The following is a 17,757-nucleotide window of genomic DNA, read 5'->3' on the forward strand; positions in this document are numbered from 1 at the left end:
TTGATTTTTTAACCCAAACAAGCATGGGATCTATTTTAAATGGTTTTTGCTAGAAAAAGGATCTTTCCCCTCCTTTGATTAGCTTATTTTACTCTTAGTATTGGAGCATGAATTTTTTAGAACAAAAGCCTGTTCGGTTGAGTGGGTTTTTTGTTTTGTTTTCTTTTGTTTTGTTTTTAAATCACCCCTTCCACTTTATTTTGGGACTGTTTCCAAACCTGTAAGTTACTCACTTTCCTTCTGAAATGCAGACCTTCTGGGTGGAGCAACTGGGAATTACAAGCATTCTTTAGCCAGTAGCCCTGACAGTTGTATGCACGGTAACAGTGTGTCAAAACCATTTCTCTACACTTAGACTTAGCTCTGATCCCCTACCGTTCCTGATGTGTTTACCAGGTTTAAAATGTCTCCCTCTTAGAAGAAACTTAAAGGCCTCTCTCTAGGGACTACTTAAAATCTCTGAAACAATTTTAATGTTTTAGGGAACTGCATGTGGTATCCCTAGACCTTTATTTGGCATTCTCTTGATTATTTTTCCCTTCTTTTTCTGTGTTATTATTATCCTGTATTTCAGGGAGAAAAATAATTTAAGCTGAGCAGTTGCTTGCTGTAATTTTTAATTTTTCATTTAATTTTTTTAGTTTAATTCTTGATTTAAACTAAAATTATTATTCTAATGGAGGTGGTAAAAACATGTCTACCCGTAAAATTAGAAGTTCTAACATTTGTTTACAGAGTGTAATATTGAGGCGATTAATGGTCCGAGTTCAATAATTCAAAACTGATTTCTTCTGAAAACCAGGGAACATAATAATCATCCCATACCTACTCGTATTTCACCCTTTTAAAAAATCCTGTGGCCATCACTCACTTTTGTTTTTCCTTCCATTCCGTGTCTGTGAAGCTTCTCTGCCTTGCTCTAAATCGGCAGTTTTCATGCAGCTGTTTCCTCATCAAGGTACTCTATCCTTCCGTCAGCTTTGCACGAAATACCGCTTACCCCGCGCTCGTCCTGGGCACGTGGCATGAGACTTCACTCACCGATCCCTGTAAGCACAGTTTGGCTTAGCACCTGAGGCACTTGTAACACCACCGCTGTAAGGTCTGGTGCTTATTGGGCCTGCGGGGCCGTGCAGTCTGTCTCCGTGAGGAGCTGCTTATACCCGCCCTCCCCTGCGCCGCCCCCAGCACTGAACATGCGGTCCCAGCCCTGGGCCGACGCAGGCAGGGTCACCCCAGGGACAGTTAATAGGGAGAGCAGGGTAAGTCGTTTGAGGAAGAGTTTCTAGCTTAGAAGTACTTGTTTTCCCCCAATACCAATGTAAACCCAATCCCAATATTTCCTTACAAATTAAAGCTGCCCGTGTACTCTAGCCCCATATTTAAAAAAAAGGAATGCGGCCTGTACTTAGTTCTGAGGGCTAAGAAGAAAAAAATGCGATGCACTTATGTTTAATTTATAAAAGCTGTCTCCTCTTCTTTTACTCTCCTATAACTATTACACAAAAAGGTTAGACCTAATACAAAAAGAAGTAATGGCAATTGAGGAAAAGTCCATAAAAATTTTTGTTAATTCTTAGAGTTACAAGTTTGTATATCTAGCTTAAAGTACAAATATTTCCAAACATGGACTTAACATGTCTCCACGAAAGTATTTACTATACCGTAAGAACAAGCTATTGTTACCTCTTCTTCAAAGGTTTGTGTTTTGTGCTTAATCCCATTGTCCTAAGTACACATCCTAGTATGCACGTTCCAGTGTAAAATTCGAGTCCTCTGCATTTGTTCTAATACTCCTTTCAGTACGTCACGTGGTCTTTTTTATTTCAGGTGTCAAGAGCGTCTTGATTTCTGTAGTGGTTATCTTATCTGTGTGCAAGAAGTCTTCACATGGATTATCTTGTCTGATTCTTCTAACAGCCCTTGGAAATAGGCAATTCTACTCTTACCCTTAATTGACAGATTAAGAACTAAAACCTAAAGTTAGGTTCTGATCCAGCCAAGACTCAAACCTGGGTCTTCTGACATGTTTGCTTCCTTGTCTGTAATAAATGAGCCCTCTGATGTGTTTGCCTTCTCATATATGTCTTAAGACTTTTCTGACAGGTTTGCCATATTACGTATGTAATCAACTAAGCAACGCGGGGTCAGGTAACCTACCAGAGCTCCTGTGCAGCTTGTGTGAGACTTGACTTCTTAGTCTTTTTGTTGTGTGACCTCTCACAAATTAACCCATTTTTCTTTGGCTTCTCAAGAACTAAAAGGGGTTCAGTCCTTTTATTATTTCATGAAAGTATAGGTTCCAGTGTGGGGAAAACATTTTGGTCTTTAAAAAAAAAAATAGGTGAATTTTAAAAATGGAGTGTTTTATTATATGTTAGGTTAGACCTATCCCTAGCTGTCAAAATATATAAACCATGATACCTGCCTTCAAGGAACTCATGTTCGAGCAGAGGAGATAGATTTATAACTTCAATAACTATTATGTCATGTAATCATTTTTCCTTCTTGATTTCCTAAAGTCTGGCCAATAACACCTTTTGTTTAGGATTTCATCTTTATCTGGAACCACCACAATTCATTGAAGCATAGTGCTTATTAATACACTGCTCTAGAGAATTTCCAGCTTCTTCTGTCCTGCATGTCTGTAACTGGCTGCGTGTTTGACCACAGCCCATATGGGGGTGCGGGGCGGGGGGGGGGGGGGGGGACTGAAACTAGGAAATCAGGACCATGCAAGTTTTTACCTTTGTTTCATTCAGGTGGTGGCCTCTGGGTTTCTATCACCTCAGGCAGCTTTGCTCTTGTGCCCACTGAGAGTCAGAAGGGTAAGCCGTTGCTTAGGGGCCTAAGAGAGACCAGACTGCAAAGCCTCAGAGGGGCAACACCAGGGTCTGCTTCCTAATTCAAAGCATCACCTGTACTGGTCGAGGGTAGATCCTGTCTCCATTTGAGCAGTCTGGCTGGCCATCTGAGAGTTCTTCCTCTGGGATGCCAAGACCAGATCCCTCACCAGTGTCTAGAGAGCTTTCTAGATGTCATTGTAGAGAGCAAAAAGAAAGAATGCTGCCAAAATTCTCAAATGTGCAAACCGGAAACCAAAATGCCAGAACTGGGCACCACGATCTCTCTGTTTCGTTCTAACTTGGCTTCTCCAAGATGCTGCACCCTGGTATAAATGTAATGCATTTTTAATTGATTTTTTTCTTACATATGACCCTCCAAGATGTTTATATCAGCTTCTCCTTTAAAGTAAAACAGTTTTGCTGTGGAGTTAGGAAACAGTTATGCCACATTTACCTGTGTGTGGCTCGTAGAGTCGGGTCACCGAGTAGGAAGAAAACACACATACAATAACAAGAATTGAGATGAAAATTAATATGAGGGCAGAAGTAGGACATCAACCTCTAACATAGCCTGGAGGCTTTTGGCTGTGGGTGATGGGACAAAGTCAGTGATACTTTAACATTTTTAACCAAAGGAACAGGTGCTCATTCGGGGGGGGGGGGGGGGATGAGGAAATTCAGAAAAATAGAAGAAAAAAATCACCCTTAATCCCACCACTCTAACATTTTACTGTGTTTTATACATATTATAAATGTTTAACATTTTGATACATCTCCGTCCCGTTTCTTTTCTTTACATAGTAAAGGTCTAAACGTTATAGCTTGCTTTCTATCCTTAACATTTAACAGGAAATAAATAAGCCTTTTAAATTTTTATTTAGAGGTCTGAAAGTTACTCGCTTGACAGAAAATAGAAGATCCTTAGTATTTCTTTGGAGAAACCTTCACCCTAGTGACTTAGTCTATGACTACACCTTCTGTGATTTTCATTCTGGGAATATCAGTGAGCAGGCCCTTGTGCCTCCGCAGAAGCATTGCCCCCTCGCAGTGTAATGAACGAGTGCCTTCTCCCTGGAGTGAGCCCAGCCCAGCAGTGGCAAGGCTGTCTCAAAGGTGTGCACACGAGAGCAAGCCCCAGGCTGGCGGATTGCTGCCAGAGTGGCGGATTGCTGCCAGAGAGCCACGGGCCCTCCTCGTGGTTGCCCACGCTGAGCTCCTCCTGATGGCTGTCTCCCAGTTGTTTTCAGACTCTTCTCTTCTTAAATCCTCGTTTTGCCTGAATCTTAACTTTCTATGAAGGATAGGACCCCAGGTAAGGAACTGTGGACTCGAACTTGTAGGCCCCATGCAGATTTAAGGAAATGGAAGGTCATATGCACTGAATTCATGGCAATTTCGGATGGAAAAAGCTAAAAAAAAATTATTTTTGTCTTTTCCACTCCATATATGACACCACACCCTCGAGATCAGGGGTTGCACGCTTTTTGGCTCTGAATTACAGCGATCACATTTAAAACTGGTAGCATTCCCTTCAGCCCATATTTACTGAAGAAGATAGCAACTAGATCCTAAAGGAAAAGGAAAATGAATAATAAATAATCTTTGCTTTTTTGGGCATAGAGGAAATAAGATGTAGACACAACTGGTGGTGCAGGGAGACTGTAAGAGATACAAATGCCCTCTAGAAGCAAGGAGAGAGAGAGAGAGAGAGAGAGAGAGAGAGAGAGAGAGAGAAAGTTCTGGCAGGAGACTGCAGAAGGCATCAGGAAGGAAATGGAGAGGAGAAAAAAATGGGTTGGACGTATCTAACGGAGACAGGCGTGGCAATGGAAAGAGCCCGCACAAACACACACTGCAGAGCTCAGGGCACGCTAGAGATGATGAGCAGCCTTCTTTGCATTTTGTTATTATTTTTGTAAAAATCGCCTGAGGAAGATGCAAATAAACACGCAGACGAGGACAAAGCTCATCCAGAATTGTGTCACCCAGAGAAGCGTTCTGTGAACACCGTGGTGCGCTTTCTTCCATTCACCTTTCTGCACACATGGTTAGAACGGGACAGATTCCAGATGCTGGTTCCCTGTGCTCGGCTCCCAGGGAGGGGTGGGGGGCGCCGTCTGACTCTGCACTCAGACTTGCAGCCCGGTGCACGCTCTCATAAAGAAACACTAGCAAGTGTCCGCCTTCCTGTGGCAAGTTCGAGACAGCAAACCCCTGTTGAGCCTGTGCACGTCTGGCCTTACACTCTGAATGGAATTCAGGGCCAAATCTAAATGATATGTGGCTCCTAGAAGGTCATCACAAATTCGCTTCCTTTTCATGAGCCAATAAGTAGATGTCTGGATCTATGTCCGTCTTCTGTAACATGAAGCCTTCTTGGCTTGAAATGGTCCTGGGTCCAAAAGTGGGTATTTTTTCATCCTCAGATTTCATGTTTATTTTAAAAATCAAATGGTATGATAAGAATTAGGTAAAAATTACCTGAATTAACGCTACCCAGAAATAACGTATTCTGGCAGGTGTTTTCCCAGCTTTTTTTGTGTTTTTTTTTTTTCTACTTTTACTAAATCATGGTCATCTTTCTGTATCCATAAATATCGACCAGTACTTTGCACTTTGATACAAATTGCCAACACGCCCTCCAGCTTTCTGCTGTCCCACCAAGTTATACCATAGGTGGGTATAATCAGTAATTATTTTGGTAAATTTTGCTGAAGCGTCACAGAAAAATACACAGATCAAATTTACAACCTAGTGAACTTTTAAGAAGTGAACACTTAAAAATCCAACATCCAGATCAAGAAACAGAACATTGCCAACACCCCCAAGAAACTACCTACATTCCCCCTTCCAGTCACTACTTCCCAGGGTCACCACTATTCTGTTACCTAATTTGTAATCTTTACTAATCTGATTAACTATGTTGTGTTTTGCTTCCGGTTACTTTTATGAAGTCACTGCTTGGACTGTTGATAAAATTCATCGTAGGGCCCAGTTTCTGGAGGTTAAATCTCCTCCGTGAAAGAAACGAATGGCATCTATTTTAGGTGCAGAACATGAAGTGATATGCCAGAGTTGAAAAGGTTAAAGCAAAGATTCTACAGGGGCACCTGGGTAGCTCAATTGGTTAAGTGTCCAACTCTTGATTTCCACTCAGATCATGATCTCACAGTTTGTGAGTTCGAGCCCCACGTCGGGCTCTGCGCTGACAGCATGGAGCCTGCTTGGGAGTCTCTCTCTCTTCCTCTCTCTCTCCCCCTCCCCCACCCCCTGCTCATACATACACTCTCTCTCTCAAAATAAGTATTTTTAAAAAAGATTCTACAGTATAACCTTTGTCATATATTCTCAGTAAATATTTGAGTTCCTTTGAGACAGGCACTGTGATTTAAAAAAAAAAAAAATCTTCCTTTCTTTGAAATGACAAATTTCAGTATCTTCTGCAACTGGAGAGTATATTCTGTGTTTAAACACCGGTAAGGCAATGTGGCTAGAAGCTGACCTCTGCTGGAAGCTTCTGGTATGATTTGGTGGTAGGAGCTCTCGTCTTCCCTGGTGGCTGCTAGCCTTTCGTTCAGCTCAAGCCCGCCTGCCTCTCTAGCTTTTCCTTGCAACTTGTCAGTTTGTTCTTTTTCTTTTCTTCCTTATGCTGTTTTTCTGCCGTGATAGCAAATTTTGCTTAACAAAATATGAAGTTTTGTGTGTGGCAAGGTCTTTGTGAGTAAACATCCTAGCAGCTGTTACAATGAAATACGCGAAAGCAATTTGCCAGGTTGCAACCTCCTTTACCTGTCATGAGATTCAGCCCCGGAGCCCAGCACCAGAGGAGGGAGAGTAACTGGCTGCTTCTCTTCTCTCCAGGGATCGACAAGGAGAACGTTGAACTCTCCCCCACCTCTGGCCACTGTAACAGTGGACGCACTCGCCATGGATCCGCAAGCCAGGTGCAGAAGCAAAGAAGCGCTGGCAGTTTCAAACGTAATAGCATTAAGAAGATCGTGTGAAGCTTTCTTCCTTTCCTTTTTCAAACAGACTTAACTTACACGGGCTCTTCACCAGTGACCCCTCACCACCGTGCTGTGACGCTGCACTTCATGTTCCACGAGGAGCCCGTCCGAGTCTGCCATGTTGCCAGATGATCAACTCTTGGAAGCATTGCCTAAATCTAATGCTGCTTTTTCTTTAACTTTTGTTGTTGTTGTCGTTCTCCTACTTTTGGTGTGTCTGGTGTGAGCAGGTGTTCGGAACAACTGCAAAGAAAGTGGGAGGTCAGGACGCTTGAACTGAGAACGTCCCACTTGTGAGAAAGGATGAACTCTTGATTACTGCTACCACTGGCCAGCTATGAAAGCCATTTGCACAGAGCTCTGCCTTCTATGTTTTCCCCTCCTTCGTCCTACAAAGTAAAGTGTTAGTCTCACTTACACACCTTTCGAGATAGGAGTTCATGGGACAAGTAGTACTATAACCCCGGTATGTTTAATCTGACTTTTAGCTGTGGACTTTTTTTTACCTTACAAAACCGAAGGAACCGTAGACGTCAAGCCTCAGTGACTTCACACCATAAAGCCACAGGCAAGGTACTTTGGGGGGTGGAGGGATTTAGAGTTTTGTAATGAGTTCTTAAGAAATACTAACACTCGAGTATTAGCAATAATCACAGGAAAGGAAGCATAACCACGCATATCTTAACGTTACCGAATTAAAGCGACGGGTTCTGAGGCCTTATCCAAACTCCGTCGTCCAAACTAGTTTATTTTTGTCTCCAGTTGATTATCTTTTAACCTTCAAGTATGCTGAAAGTTGTTGTTTCTGTTTTTGTAAGCCAAAACTATACTAAGTATAGTCATGATCTGTTTTCCCCCTCCTTCTCTTCTTTCCTAAATAATTCTGAGCAGGGTAATCCGTGAACAAAGTGTTGGAAATTGTTCCTTGAAGGTCATTTTCGTAAATGTTTGCATTAGCTCCATAGCAAAATCGAATGGTACGTGACTTCTAGAGTAGCTGATGCTTTTAATTTCGTCGGATGACTTTCCCAGAAACACAGAGTATGGTGTATATTATCAAAAGTTTCTTTGACGACATGTATTTTAAGTGTCTCGTGATCTCACCCCCTCCCCTCCGAAAAAATCAGGAATCCTTTTAGCAAACCATTTGGGTTCTATATGATAGAACTGCATTTAACCACTGTGAAAGGACGGGCCGGCCTGCATTCGTGTGACAATAGGGGACCTTAACAGTTGCTGCTATACTGAACCGTATGGGTTATCCTGGTGTTGGAATTTCCCTGGTAATGCAGACCCAAGTTTTGGGTGGTACCTGCAGTATGCAAAATGATTTGACTTCAGTGAACACAGTCATAGTGTCCGGATGTTCCAATTTAGAACTGAACCGTATTTATTACAAAAAGATAATATCCCCCTATTCCCAGGTTCCCTTTATCTGTTCCGATGTGATGGCTTTGGGAGGGGAAAGAAACGTAGGGGAGGGGAGCTTCCTGTAGTGCTATTCCATGAGCGGATTTCAGTAAATTAAATTCCACAGCTAAATCAAGACATAATGGTACATTGAAGTGTTCTGATTTTAATAATATAACACATTTCACATTTATCCACACAGTAACAATGTAATATGTTAATGTAAATAAAATTGCTTTTGATATTGAGAAATAACAAGAATTTAATTTTTTTAATTTGTTTACAGTCTCGGAAAAGTAAGAACCATCTGCCAAAATAAAAGGAGAAAACACTTTAGTTAATACTAAAGTTAATGGTTATTTTGACATAGAATTGTTGGAAAATATTGAAGACAGGTGCAATTAACTAAATTTGTGTTTTTATTGTAGAGGCTGCGTTAGAGTAGTGTTTATAGTAACAGAGCAACTAAGTCTATAAAGATGCTAAGACTAGAGCTGAGTTTAGAGGTAGATCCTTAACAACCCGATGCCACGCTGCTGTTAAGGTCGTGGTTCTCCCACGACCCCGTGCTCCTGGGAAGGTATCGCGACTCCTTGGATCCTGGAATAAAAGGCAGATGTGAGCCTTTAATCATTGTGGTTCCATGTTTTTCCTCTTGGTTGGTTCGGTGCGTGTTGGTGGGTGTTGTTACACTGTTCTGCTTCTCCCAATCAAAATAGAGAAACTGCCAAAGGTTTTCTGTTAAAAAATAGTGATGTTTCCATAACAAACTTTTCCAGGTATGATATTTCTTAAATTTATTCATTATTTCCCTCTAGTGTAATGAATGGAATGAATTCACTTGAAGTACCTCACGAAATGATCAGCGTTGCACAAATCAAAATTGAGCCTTCTTTGAACTGCAAAAATACTTTTTTGATCAGTACATCCTGGAAATTTGAGAACGCCCTAAGGTTTAAAATTTACCTTGTTTAGAGAACTTCTGACTTTTGAGGAGAACCTAACTTTCCAAGTAACTAAAATGAACATGAGCCTAAGCCTCACCAGTACTCGTCCCCTGAGAAATGAAACGCTCTCTCAGGCCTCCTACCACCATCTATCTACACAAGAAATCTGAGGTTCAGAGCAAGTTGCCCATTTTGCGTAATCCAATGTGAGTTCTACAAAGAACATCATAATTGGGGTTTGTGGATGTTTCCCCTGACTTGCTAAAGAGGCAAACGTGACTCAGCACGTCGCTGTGCAGAACCCACCTGTTTTATCACGGGCCCCATCCCAGGGGTGCGCCCTTATTCACCAACATCGCGACGCCGTTCCCTGGCTCTAGGGGAAAGCGGCGAGGCTCTGCCCTTCATCCACTCACCCCTCCCCTGCCCGTTACAGAATGCCAGCCCCGTGCAATCCTGATGGGTGGGGGGGGGAGGGAGGAGGAGGGGGCGCCTGGACCCCCAGGAGCAGTCAGCTGCCGCCCCCACAGGACTCCCTCCCTGCTTGGCGGGTTTTAGGCTTTTTCCGTTTTGTTTTGGCTTTCCGTTTGCTACACCCCTCCCAGCCCTCCAGGCATCATGAGGCATGTCTTATTCAATGTTATGCAATGGACTTCTAAAAAAAAATTCACTCTTCGTGTCAGCCACACAATTTTTTTTAAAGCAGTATATTCACCTGTAAATAGTTTGTGTAAAATTTGACAGAAAAGTATATTTACTACACTGTAAATACATGTGATGATATATTGTATTATTTTGCTTTTTTTGTAAAGCAGTTAGTTGCTGTACATGGATAACAAAAATTTGATTATTCTCGTGTTAGTATTGTTAACTTCTTCCTGCGACTGCGTTACATCATTTAAAGAAAATGCTGTGTATTGTAAACTTACATTGTATATGATAACTTCCTCTCCTTTCCATCTGGGCCTAAACTTTGGCAGTTCCCTTGTCTACAGCCTTGTGAATATTGTCCGCCAGCAGGAGAAATACTGCCCGGCAGTCAGAATGGATCATTGTAGGGGAAAATTGTAGAAATCCATTTCAGACCATTGTTGTTCCCACCCCGTTTTCCTCCCTGTGTATGTACTCCACACCACCCACCCCCCCCCCTTTTTTTAAGTAAAATGTAAATTCAATCTGCTCTAAGATGTGGGGAGTTGTTTAATTGCTTCACATGCCTCAGCTCTGTTTTCTCACTTCCCCCCACTTCTCCCTGATCTTTTGAAACATCAAGGCCGGTTCCTTTCTTTTAAGGATGCCTTGGGTTCTCCTCCCTCCCACAGCATGGGACAGACCTTTCTATTTCCAGAACCTCTCTAAAGGAAAAGTAAAATAATTTTGGTGAACCGTGTAGGGGAGGAAGAGTTTTCCTCGCGCCTTTTAGGGTCCCTGGCTGGGTCTGAGAATTAAACTGACAAGAACAGCTTAACAGAAGAAAAGCACACAGCACAGGTTTACAGTATACAAGTTTTACATGACACAGGAGCCTTTATAAGAAAATGAAGACCCGAAGCAATTAGACCTGGGGGTGTTTATGCTTGTTCTGCTCAATGAAGAGGGCGGTCACGGAGGAACATGATAGTCAAAGAGTGTGAGGTAAGTGTAGTCAAGGGGAGGGTGGGGGACACTTAGCAAGGCCTGTTTGTTTCCATGGTCTTGTCTTTGGAGATAAGGATGCTCCTTTTTTCTGGGCCTAGGGAGAATGGCTCTCACAGGAGGGGATCATGCCCTGTTTTCAGGGGGAAAGGGCAGGGGCAAGGTCAGAGTGAATGCCTCCGCCATTTTCTCAGACTCCCTGTGCCGTGTTTGGGGGTTGTGTGTCCTGACCCCCACCCAGTGCTTTTTCAGGACAGCTCAAGCTGAGGGGTGACTGTTCTCTGGGATGAGCCGTCTTGACTTCTTTTAAAATGAGCCGTTGGAAATGCCAAGACCCCCCTGAGATGGAGCAGTCAGAGGGCCTGTGTTGGGACCGTACACCTCTCCCCACCTTTTCAGCGTTCCCTCCGTGGACTCTTCTGTGACGCTACATGGGTAAACACTGGAAAACACTTTCCCTGGCTCAGCTGATGCCAGCTTTACTATTTACCCCATTAGGTGGGCTACTCCCGGGTGGAGAAAGAATCCAGCCTAAACCCTGTAGGCAGGACAGAGCTGATCCTTAGGAGGATGGCAGTGCCTGGCGTTAAATAAAGGACTAAAGCACCATGAAACAGATTCCCGCACGTGTGGGGCAAGGGCTGGTCTGTTTGTGGGGACGCAGAGCAGGTGTACCTCACCTGAAGAGCTTGCTAATATTTCTTGGGCCCTCTGAGGCACAGGCAGACTCCAGGGATGGGGTTCTAGGAGGGACAAAGAGTAAAGCCTCTGAGGTGACTGTCCTGGGTGCCCAGGCATAACTCCGCTGTCTTTTCCCTGTGGCCTAAAGCGTGGTAGCCCAAACTAGGGATGCCTCTGGGGTAATAACCCTTTGGACCACACCTCTCTATCCCTGGACAATAAGCTCCTTGACACGGACCATATTGTTTATCTTTTGTGGGGCCCCGTGCCCTTTCTTGGCCTGTACAGACTTTTGCTTTCTAGGACACCCTTGGGGACTTGAGAAATGACCAAGAAGTGTGTCCGGGTGGAGATATGTCTAGTGAGCAGTTGAAAGTAGGGTTATAGGGGCGCCTGGGTGGCCCAGTCGGTTAAGTGTCTGACTTCAGCCCAGGTCATGATCTCACCACAGTTTGTGGGATTGAGCCTCGCGTCGGGCTCTGTGCTGACAGCTCAGGGCCTGGAGCCTGCTTCGGATTCTGTGTCTCCCTCTCTCTCTCTCTGCCCCTTCTCCGCTCATGCTATCTCTCCTCTCTCTCTCTATCTCTCTCTCTCTCTGTCTCTCAAAATAAATAATGTTTAAAAAAAAAAAAAAAAGAGGGGCACCTGGGTGGCTCAGTCAGTTAAGCATCCGACTTCGGCTCAGGTCATGATCTCACAGTTCGTGGGTTCAAGCCCCGCATCGGGCTCTGTGCTGACAGCTCAGAGCCTGGAGTCTGCTTCAGATTCTGTGTCTCCCTCTCTCTCTCTCTCTCTCTGCCCCTTCTCCGCTCATGCTATCTCTCCTCTCTCTCCCTCTCTATCTCTATCTCTTTCTCAAATAAACATTTACAAAGATTTTTAACAAACATGCCTTAGCCCCAGAGCAGCAAAAACAGGGGTACTCTGTATCTCTGAGTCTGGCCCAAAGTCCAAGTACAGTCAGAAACTGACGGCAAGGGGTCCTCCCTTATTGATTGAGTGATCTATGCACTGAAAGCAGAAAAGAAATGGGTGATCTAGGCTTCGAGCAAAAACGCCACTACCGCCCCCTATACTTGTATCCGGAGACAAATGAAAAAAAAAAAACAAAAAAAAAACGTTTGGTTTTGTTTTGATTAACAAAAGAGTCCATTTCTGAGTTTGCAGGCATTCATTCCGCTCACGGAAGAAAGAAACATCGATTGGACCCCTTGTTTTCCCAAATGAACTCCAGCATCAGCACCTCCTGGAAATGGCTCCGTTCAGGCACTGGTTTCTCTTGGTTCTGGAACAGCTGCTCGTTGGCAGGGTTGGGATGGAGCGCTCCTACACTCCGGCTAGGCTCTGAGCCTCAGTTACAGGCATCATGCGCGTTCGAGGCCCTCGGCAGATGGTTGCTGAAGGACACGTAAGGCTCTGTGTTCTCAGGGAACTGTAGAAATAGATGTAATAAGAAAAAAAAAAAAAAAAAAAAAAGACCCTCTTCCTAATAGCCATCCCAGTGCAAAATCCCTACCAAAATGGAGATGACCTGTGTCTCCTAATAAAGACCGACTGAAAACCGTAATCCAGGTTTTGAGATTTCACGTTTCAGTAAAATTTCCAAAATGTATTTTGTCCATTCATACCGTTAGAAGAAAGCACGAACCTTTTTAAAAAGTCTTTGTATAATGAAAAAGCCATTTCAACCTCAAAAGAGTAGGGAGAGAGGGGATTCTTTAAGAGGAATTAATTTTGCTTCGTAAAAAGTCACTGTGTTGTCCTCCTCCCACAGCACTTCTCAGCAGGTGGGCATGTGACTCACCTGACCGGCAGGTCTGAAAGGAGAGCTGAGTAAATGGAGAGACAGACCACAGCCCTGGGTGGGAGAACTGAATAGTACAGTGTCAAGTCTTCCCAAGTTACTGATTTTTTTTTAACTCCTTTTTAAATGAAGTTCATTTATTTATTTTGAGAGGTGGAGAGGAGCAGAGAGAGCGAACCCCAAGTAGGCTCCACGCTGTCCGCACAGAGCCAGATGTGGGACTCAGTCTCAAACCTGAGATCATGACCTGAGCTGAAATCAAGAGTCAGATGCTCAACGGACTGAGCCACCCAGGCGCCCCTGCAAATTGCCGATTTAATGCACTTCCAATCCAGATCCAAACAAAATGACCCTAGGGTGTATCTTGGAGCATAAACAAGAAAGCATGGCTAAGAAAAAAGAAAAAAACATAGTTGGAAACTTCCCTTACTAGATAATATAGACATTTTAAAATATTTCAAATTGATCATTTAATTAAACTAAATAGAATGGAACAGGCAAAAAGGTCCTAATTATGCTATAGTTTAAACGAAACAAAACACCAGTAACCTCCCAATTTCATTAAGCCACAAAGGCGGATTCCCCACCCTGCTACGTGTCCACCACTGGCTGGTAGGGGGCGCTGCTCACCCAGTTTCTATGGCTCCAAAGTGCCGCCTCCACAGCAAAGAGCTGGTCAGACAGCAGAGGGGGAGCTCGGGCACCGCTGCCCCAGTCTCCCCCTGGGACGATGTTAATGTTCCATAGCCACCCTGTCCAGTATGGTGGCCACAGCCACACGAGGCCGAAATGTGGCTATTGAAACTGACGAACTTACTTTTTATGTCATTTACATTAAATGTAGTTACATGGGGCTGGTGACTACCAGATTGGAGAGAGAGCCCAGCACCCAGGGAGGTCTCACATTAGCAATTATAGGCCTGAGGCCAGGCGTGCAACCACTTCTGCTCACTGTCACTCCCAGACTTGTCACACAGCTCCACAAAATAAATCACAAGGGTCCCAAAAAGCGATTCTTTGTTGCCCAGAAGGATGGCTAGAAATGTTGGCCAAGAACGTAAATAACTCTCACAATAGGGAAGGACTTTGTAAGCCGAAAGCAGCGGAAGATATCCTAAAGATTATGCCAAAATGCCCCCATGTCCAAAGAACTCACCCAAAATTTAAAGGCCAACAGAGAAAAAACTAAATAAAAATAAAGGCCAACAGAGAAACTGTTCCTATTATAAAGAGTTCATTAAAATCAATTATTTTATTTTATTTTTTTATGTTTATTTACTTAGGGTGAGGTGGGGAGGGGTAGAAAGAAGGGGAGAGAGAGAGAGAGAGAGAGAGAGAGAGAGAGAATCCCAAGCAGGCTGCACACTGCCAGCAAGGAGCCCGATGTGGGGTTTAAACTCACAAACCAAGAGATCATGACCTGAGCTAAAGTCAGATGCTTAACCCACTGAGCCACCCAGGTGCCCCAAAATCAATTTTAAGAAAAGACCCATGTAGAAAAAAAAAATGGGCAAAGGACATGAATGGCTAATTCACAGAAATACTGTACCAATTGCTAATCACTATACAATGAAAAAGTTCACACTCAGTAAAGAAAAAAATTCCAATAGATACAGTGAAATATTTTCATCTGTCAAATTAGCATAGATGTATCTAACTGATACTTGGTGCTGGTCAGGAGAGAGTGGGATGGACTCATGCACTTGACCTCATCTTCCTGTGTCACCAGCCTTAAGAACATCCGCACCGTTTGCCCCAGTAATACTGTAATCTGGTCATCTAGCCTAGAGAAAGAAGGGATCAGAGTGCTAAGACTTCCATTAAAGTATCATATATAATATCAAAACACCTGGAGACAACCAAAACGTTAGCCAAATTATCTACGTTTTTCCAGCACTTTCTGGAAGCTGACAAGGGCCTCCTTATATAGCCTTTAAAAACGGGTTTAGGGGCGCCTGGGTGGCGCAGTCGGTTAAGCGTCCGACTTCAGCCAGGTCACGATCTCACGCTCTGTGAGTTCGAGCCCCGCGTCAGGCTCTGGGCTGATGGCTCAGAGCCTGGAGCCTGTTTCTGATTCTGTGTCTCCCTCTCTCTCTGCCCCTCCCCCGTTCATGCTCTGTCTCACTCTATCCCAAAAATAAATAAACATTGAAAAAAAAAAAAAATTTAAAAACGGGTTTAAAGAACAATATTTAAATTTGAGAGAAAACTTCCAGTAGAATCAAGAGTTTGAAAACTGTGCATGAGGGCTGATCCTCAATTATGTTTATATATGTGCACATATATATTCATATGCATAGTTTATACGTAGAAGTCTAGGAAAGCAACACTGCCTCTTAGGAGTGATCTTACCTCCCCTGAACAGCAGGGGGCGGAGGAGAACCGGCCAATTCCCAGGGAGGCAGATGGATGGAGCACGGGGAGGGAGCCCTCTCTGCTCCTTTGCTGCTTTGTTTCTTGGGCTGCCTTTGCTGGAGGCCAGGATCCCTGCTGGAACCCCTTTTATTTATTTGTTTGTTTTTTATTTATTTAAGTTTATTTATTTTGAGGGGGAGAAGGGCAGAGAGAAAAGGAGAAAGAGAATCCCAAGCAGGCTCCACACTGCCAGCACAGAGCCTGACGCTGAGCCCGATCCCACAAACCATGAGATCATGATCTGAGCCAAAACCAAAAGTCGGACACTTAACCGACAGAGCCCCCTTGAAACATGGCGCCTGGCCGATCAGTCAGTGGAGCATGTGACTCTTGATCTCAGGGTCGTGAGTTCAAGCCCCATGGTGAGTGTGCGGTTTACCCAAAACAAACCATAAAAACACTGCACCTCAGTCTGTTCTCAAGAGGCCTCTGGAGGACTTCACGGCAAGGTGACCCTCCAGTGCCTCCTGTGCAGTGTCACTGTGGGTGGGGGGGTCCCAGCAGGAAGACCTGACACTCCCTTGGCCTCTGTGTTCCTAAATCTCGGTGACCCTGGCTTGTCCAGCCCAGCTCCCAGCCCCCACACCCCTCCCACGTGTGTATTCAGCAAAACTGGGACACCTTGGATTTCTGGCTGTTATTTTGGTTTTTAAGCTTCTCAAGCAGGGGTGGCAGAATTAGTAGCTGGGACTCTCGCCTACTGCCTGAGATTCTACATCAGTCATTCCAGGATCACCTGCCCCACCTGCTGCCCCCATGCTTCCGTGTGGGAAGAAGCATTGATGGGGGCCAGGAGGCCACCTGGGCCGTGGTCCTGTCTCTGCCACCAAAAAGCCTTGTGACCTTGGGCACTCACTTTCCTTCTTAAGACTTTGGGTTTGAATCAGACAAAGGGGTTGGCAGGAAGGTGTCTCCCATCCTGACAGTCTCTGGCTCTCTGATCATCAGGCCTTTGGGATAACCTTTCTCAGCCCTCCTCCTGAGCCCAGTTACCTTTCAGTAACAAATGGCCCCGCCTCACCCCCATGTCACCTTTATTCTATGACCCAGGCTGACAAGCGGCATCCATGCGGGACATTGCCAATCTCATGGCAGAGGACAAGGAGACATGGAGAACCCTGCTTTGGCTCATAAGTCTATCCCTAAGTGACAGTTCCTCCACATTTCACGGCCCAAAGTAAGTCCCACATGGCTACTTTCTGAGTTCCCTAGGGCAGAATGTATGATCCCCTGGAGGGGGAGGGGGTCCAGGGGGAAACTGCAACAATTAACAGCACAGTAATACCACCTGCCATTTACCCATTTACTAAGTCCTTGTTAATATCCCAGGTACCTTGTGACATGAGTCTCAACTCCAAGACAACGGTTAACTATTGAGCTGACCGATATGGGGGCGCCTGGGTGGCTCAGTCAGCTAAGCACCCGACTGCAGCTCAAGTCATGATCTCACGGTTCGTGAGTTTGAGCCCCACGTTGGGCTCCTCGCTGACAGTACGGAGCCTGCTTGGGATTCTCTCTCTCTTTCCTTATCTCTCTGCCTCTCCCCCACTCGTGCTTTTTCTCTCTCAAATAAATGAACCTAAAAAAAAAAAAAAAAGCACAACGTACAGCAAACAGTCTGTGTTCACACCAGTATTTTTCAAGAACGCTGGGGTGGGAAGGTTAAGATAGGGGATATTATTTTGTCTTTACTACTCTGTGGGGTAGATATCATTATGCCCATTTTACAGATAAGAGCATTGAGATTAAGTCGCTTGGTCAAGGACACGTGGCTTATAAGTGGTCGAGCCAGGATGTGGACCTCAAGCCCTTGGAGTCTGAACCCCGCACTCTCAGCCTTTCCATTACATACCTCCCACAAAAATGGCAGAGGCCCAGGACGGGCCTGCCGGGCTCCCAACAGCACAGAGCATATGCCAGCCTACTGGGGGTAAGAGGAAGTCAGCCCGTGGCACCCACTGGCCCTGACCAGGCTGCGTTTCCTGGCCTGGCAGGACCAAGGAGCCTGTTTG

At 44.6% G+C, this 17,757-nt stretch overlaps 1 protein-coding gene across 7 annotated transcripts in view; it reads left to right on the top strand.

Moving 5' to 3' along the window:
- NF1 (neurofibromin 1) overlaps window positions 1-10,395 on the top strand; it is a 248,199-nt gene extending 237,804 nt beyond the window's left edge. For all 7 annotated transcript variants that reach the window (XM_047831817.1, XM_047831807.1, XM_047831810.1 and 4 more), the window contains one exon: window positions 6,708-10,395. In XM_047831817.1, the coding sequence (XP_047687773.1) occupies window positions 6,708-6,850 (143 nt within the window). In that variant the 3' untranslated portion in view covers window positions 6,851-10,395. The remainder of the gene's footprint in view (window positions 1-6,707) is intronic.
- The last annotated feature ends 7,362 nt before the right edge of the window (window positions 10,396-17,757 follow it).

Source organism: Prionailurus viverrinus, chromosome E1 (assembly GCF_022837055.1).
Source record: "Prionailurus viverrinus isolate Anna chromosome E1, UM_Priviv_1.0, whole genome shotgun sequence".
In the NCBI taxonomy this organism is placed as follows: domain Eukaryota; kingdom Metazoa; phylum Chordata; class Mammalia; order Carnivora; family Felidae; genus Prionailurus; species Prionailurus viverrinus.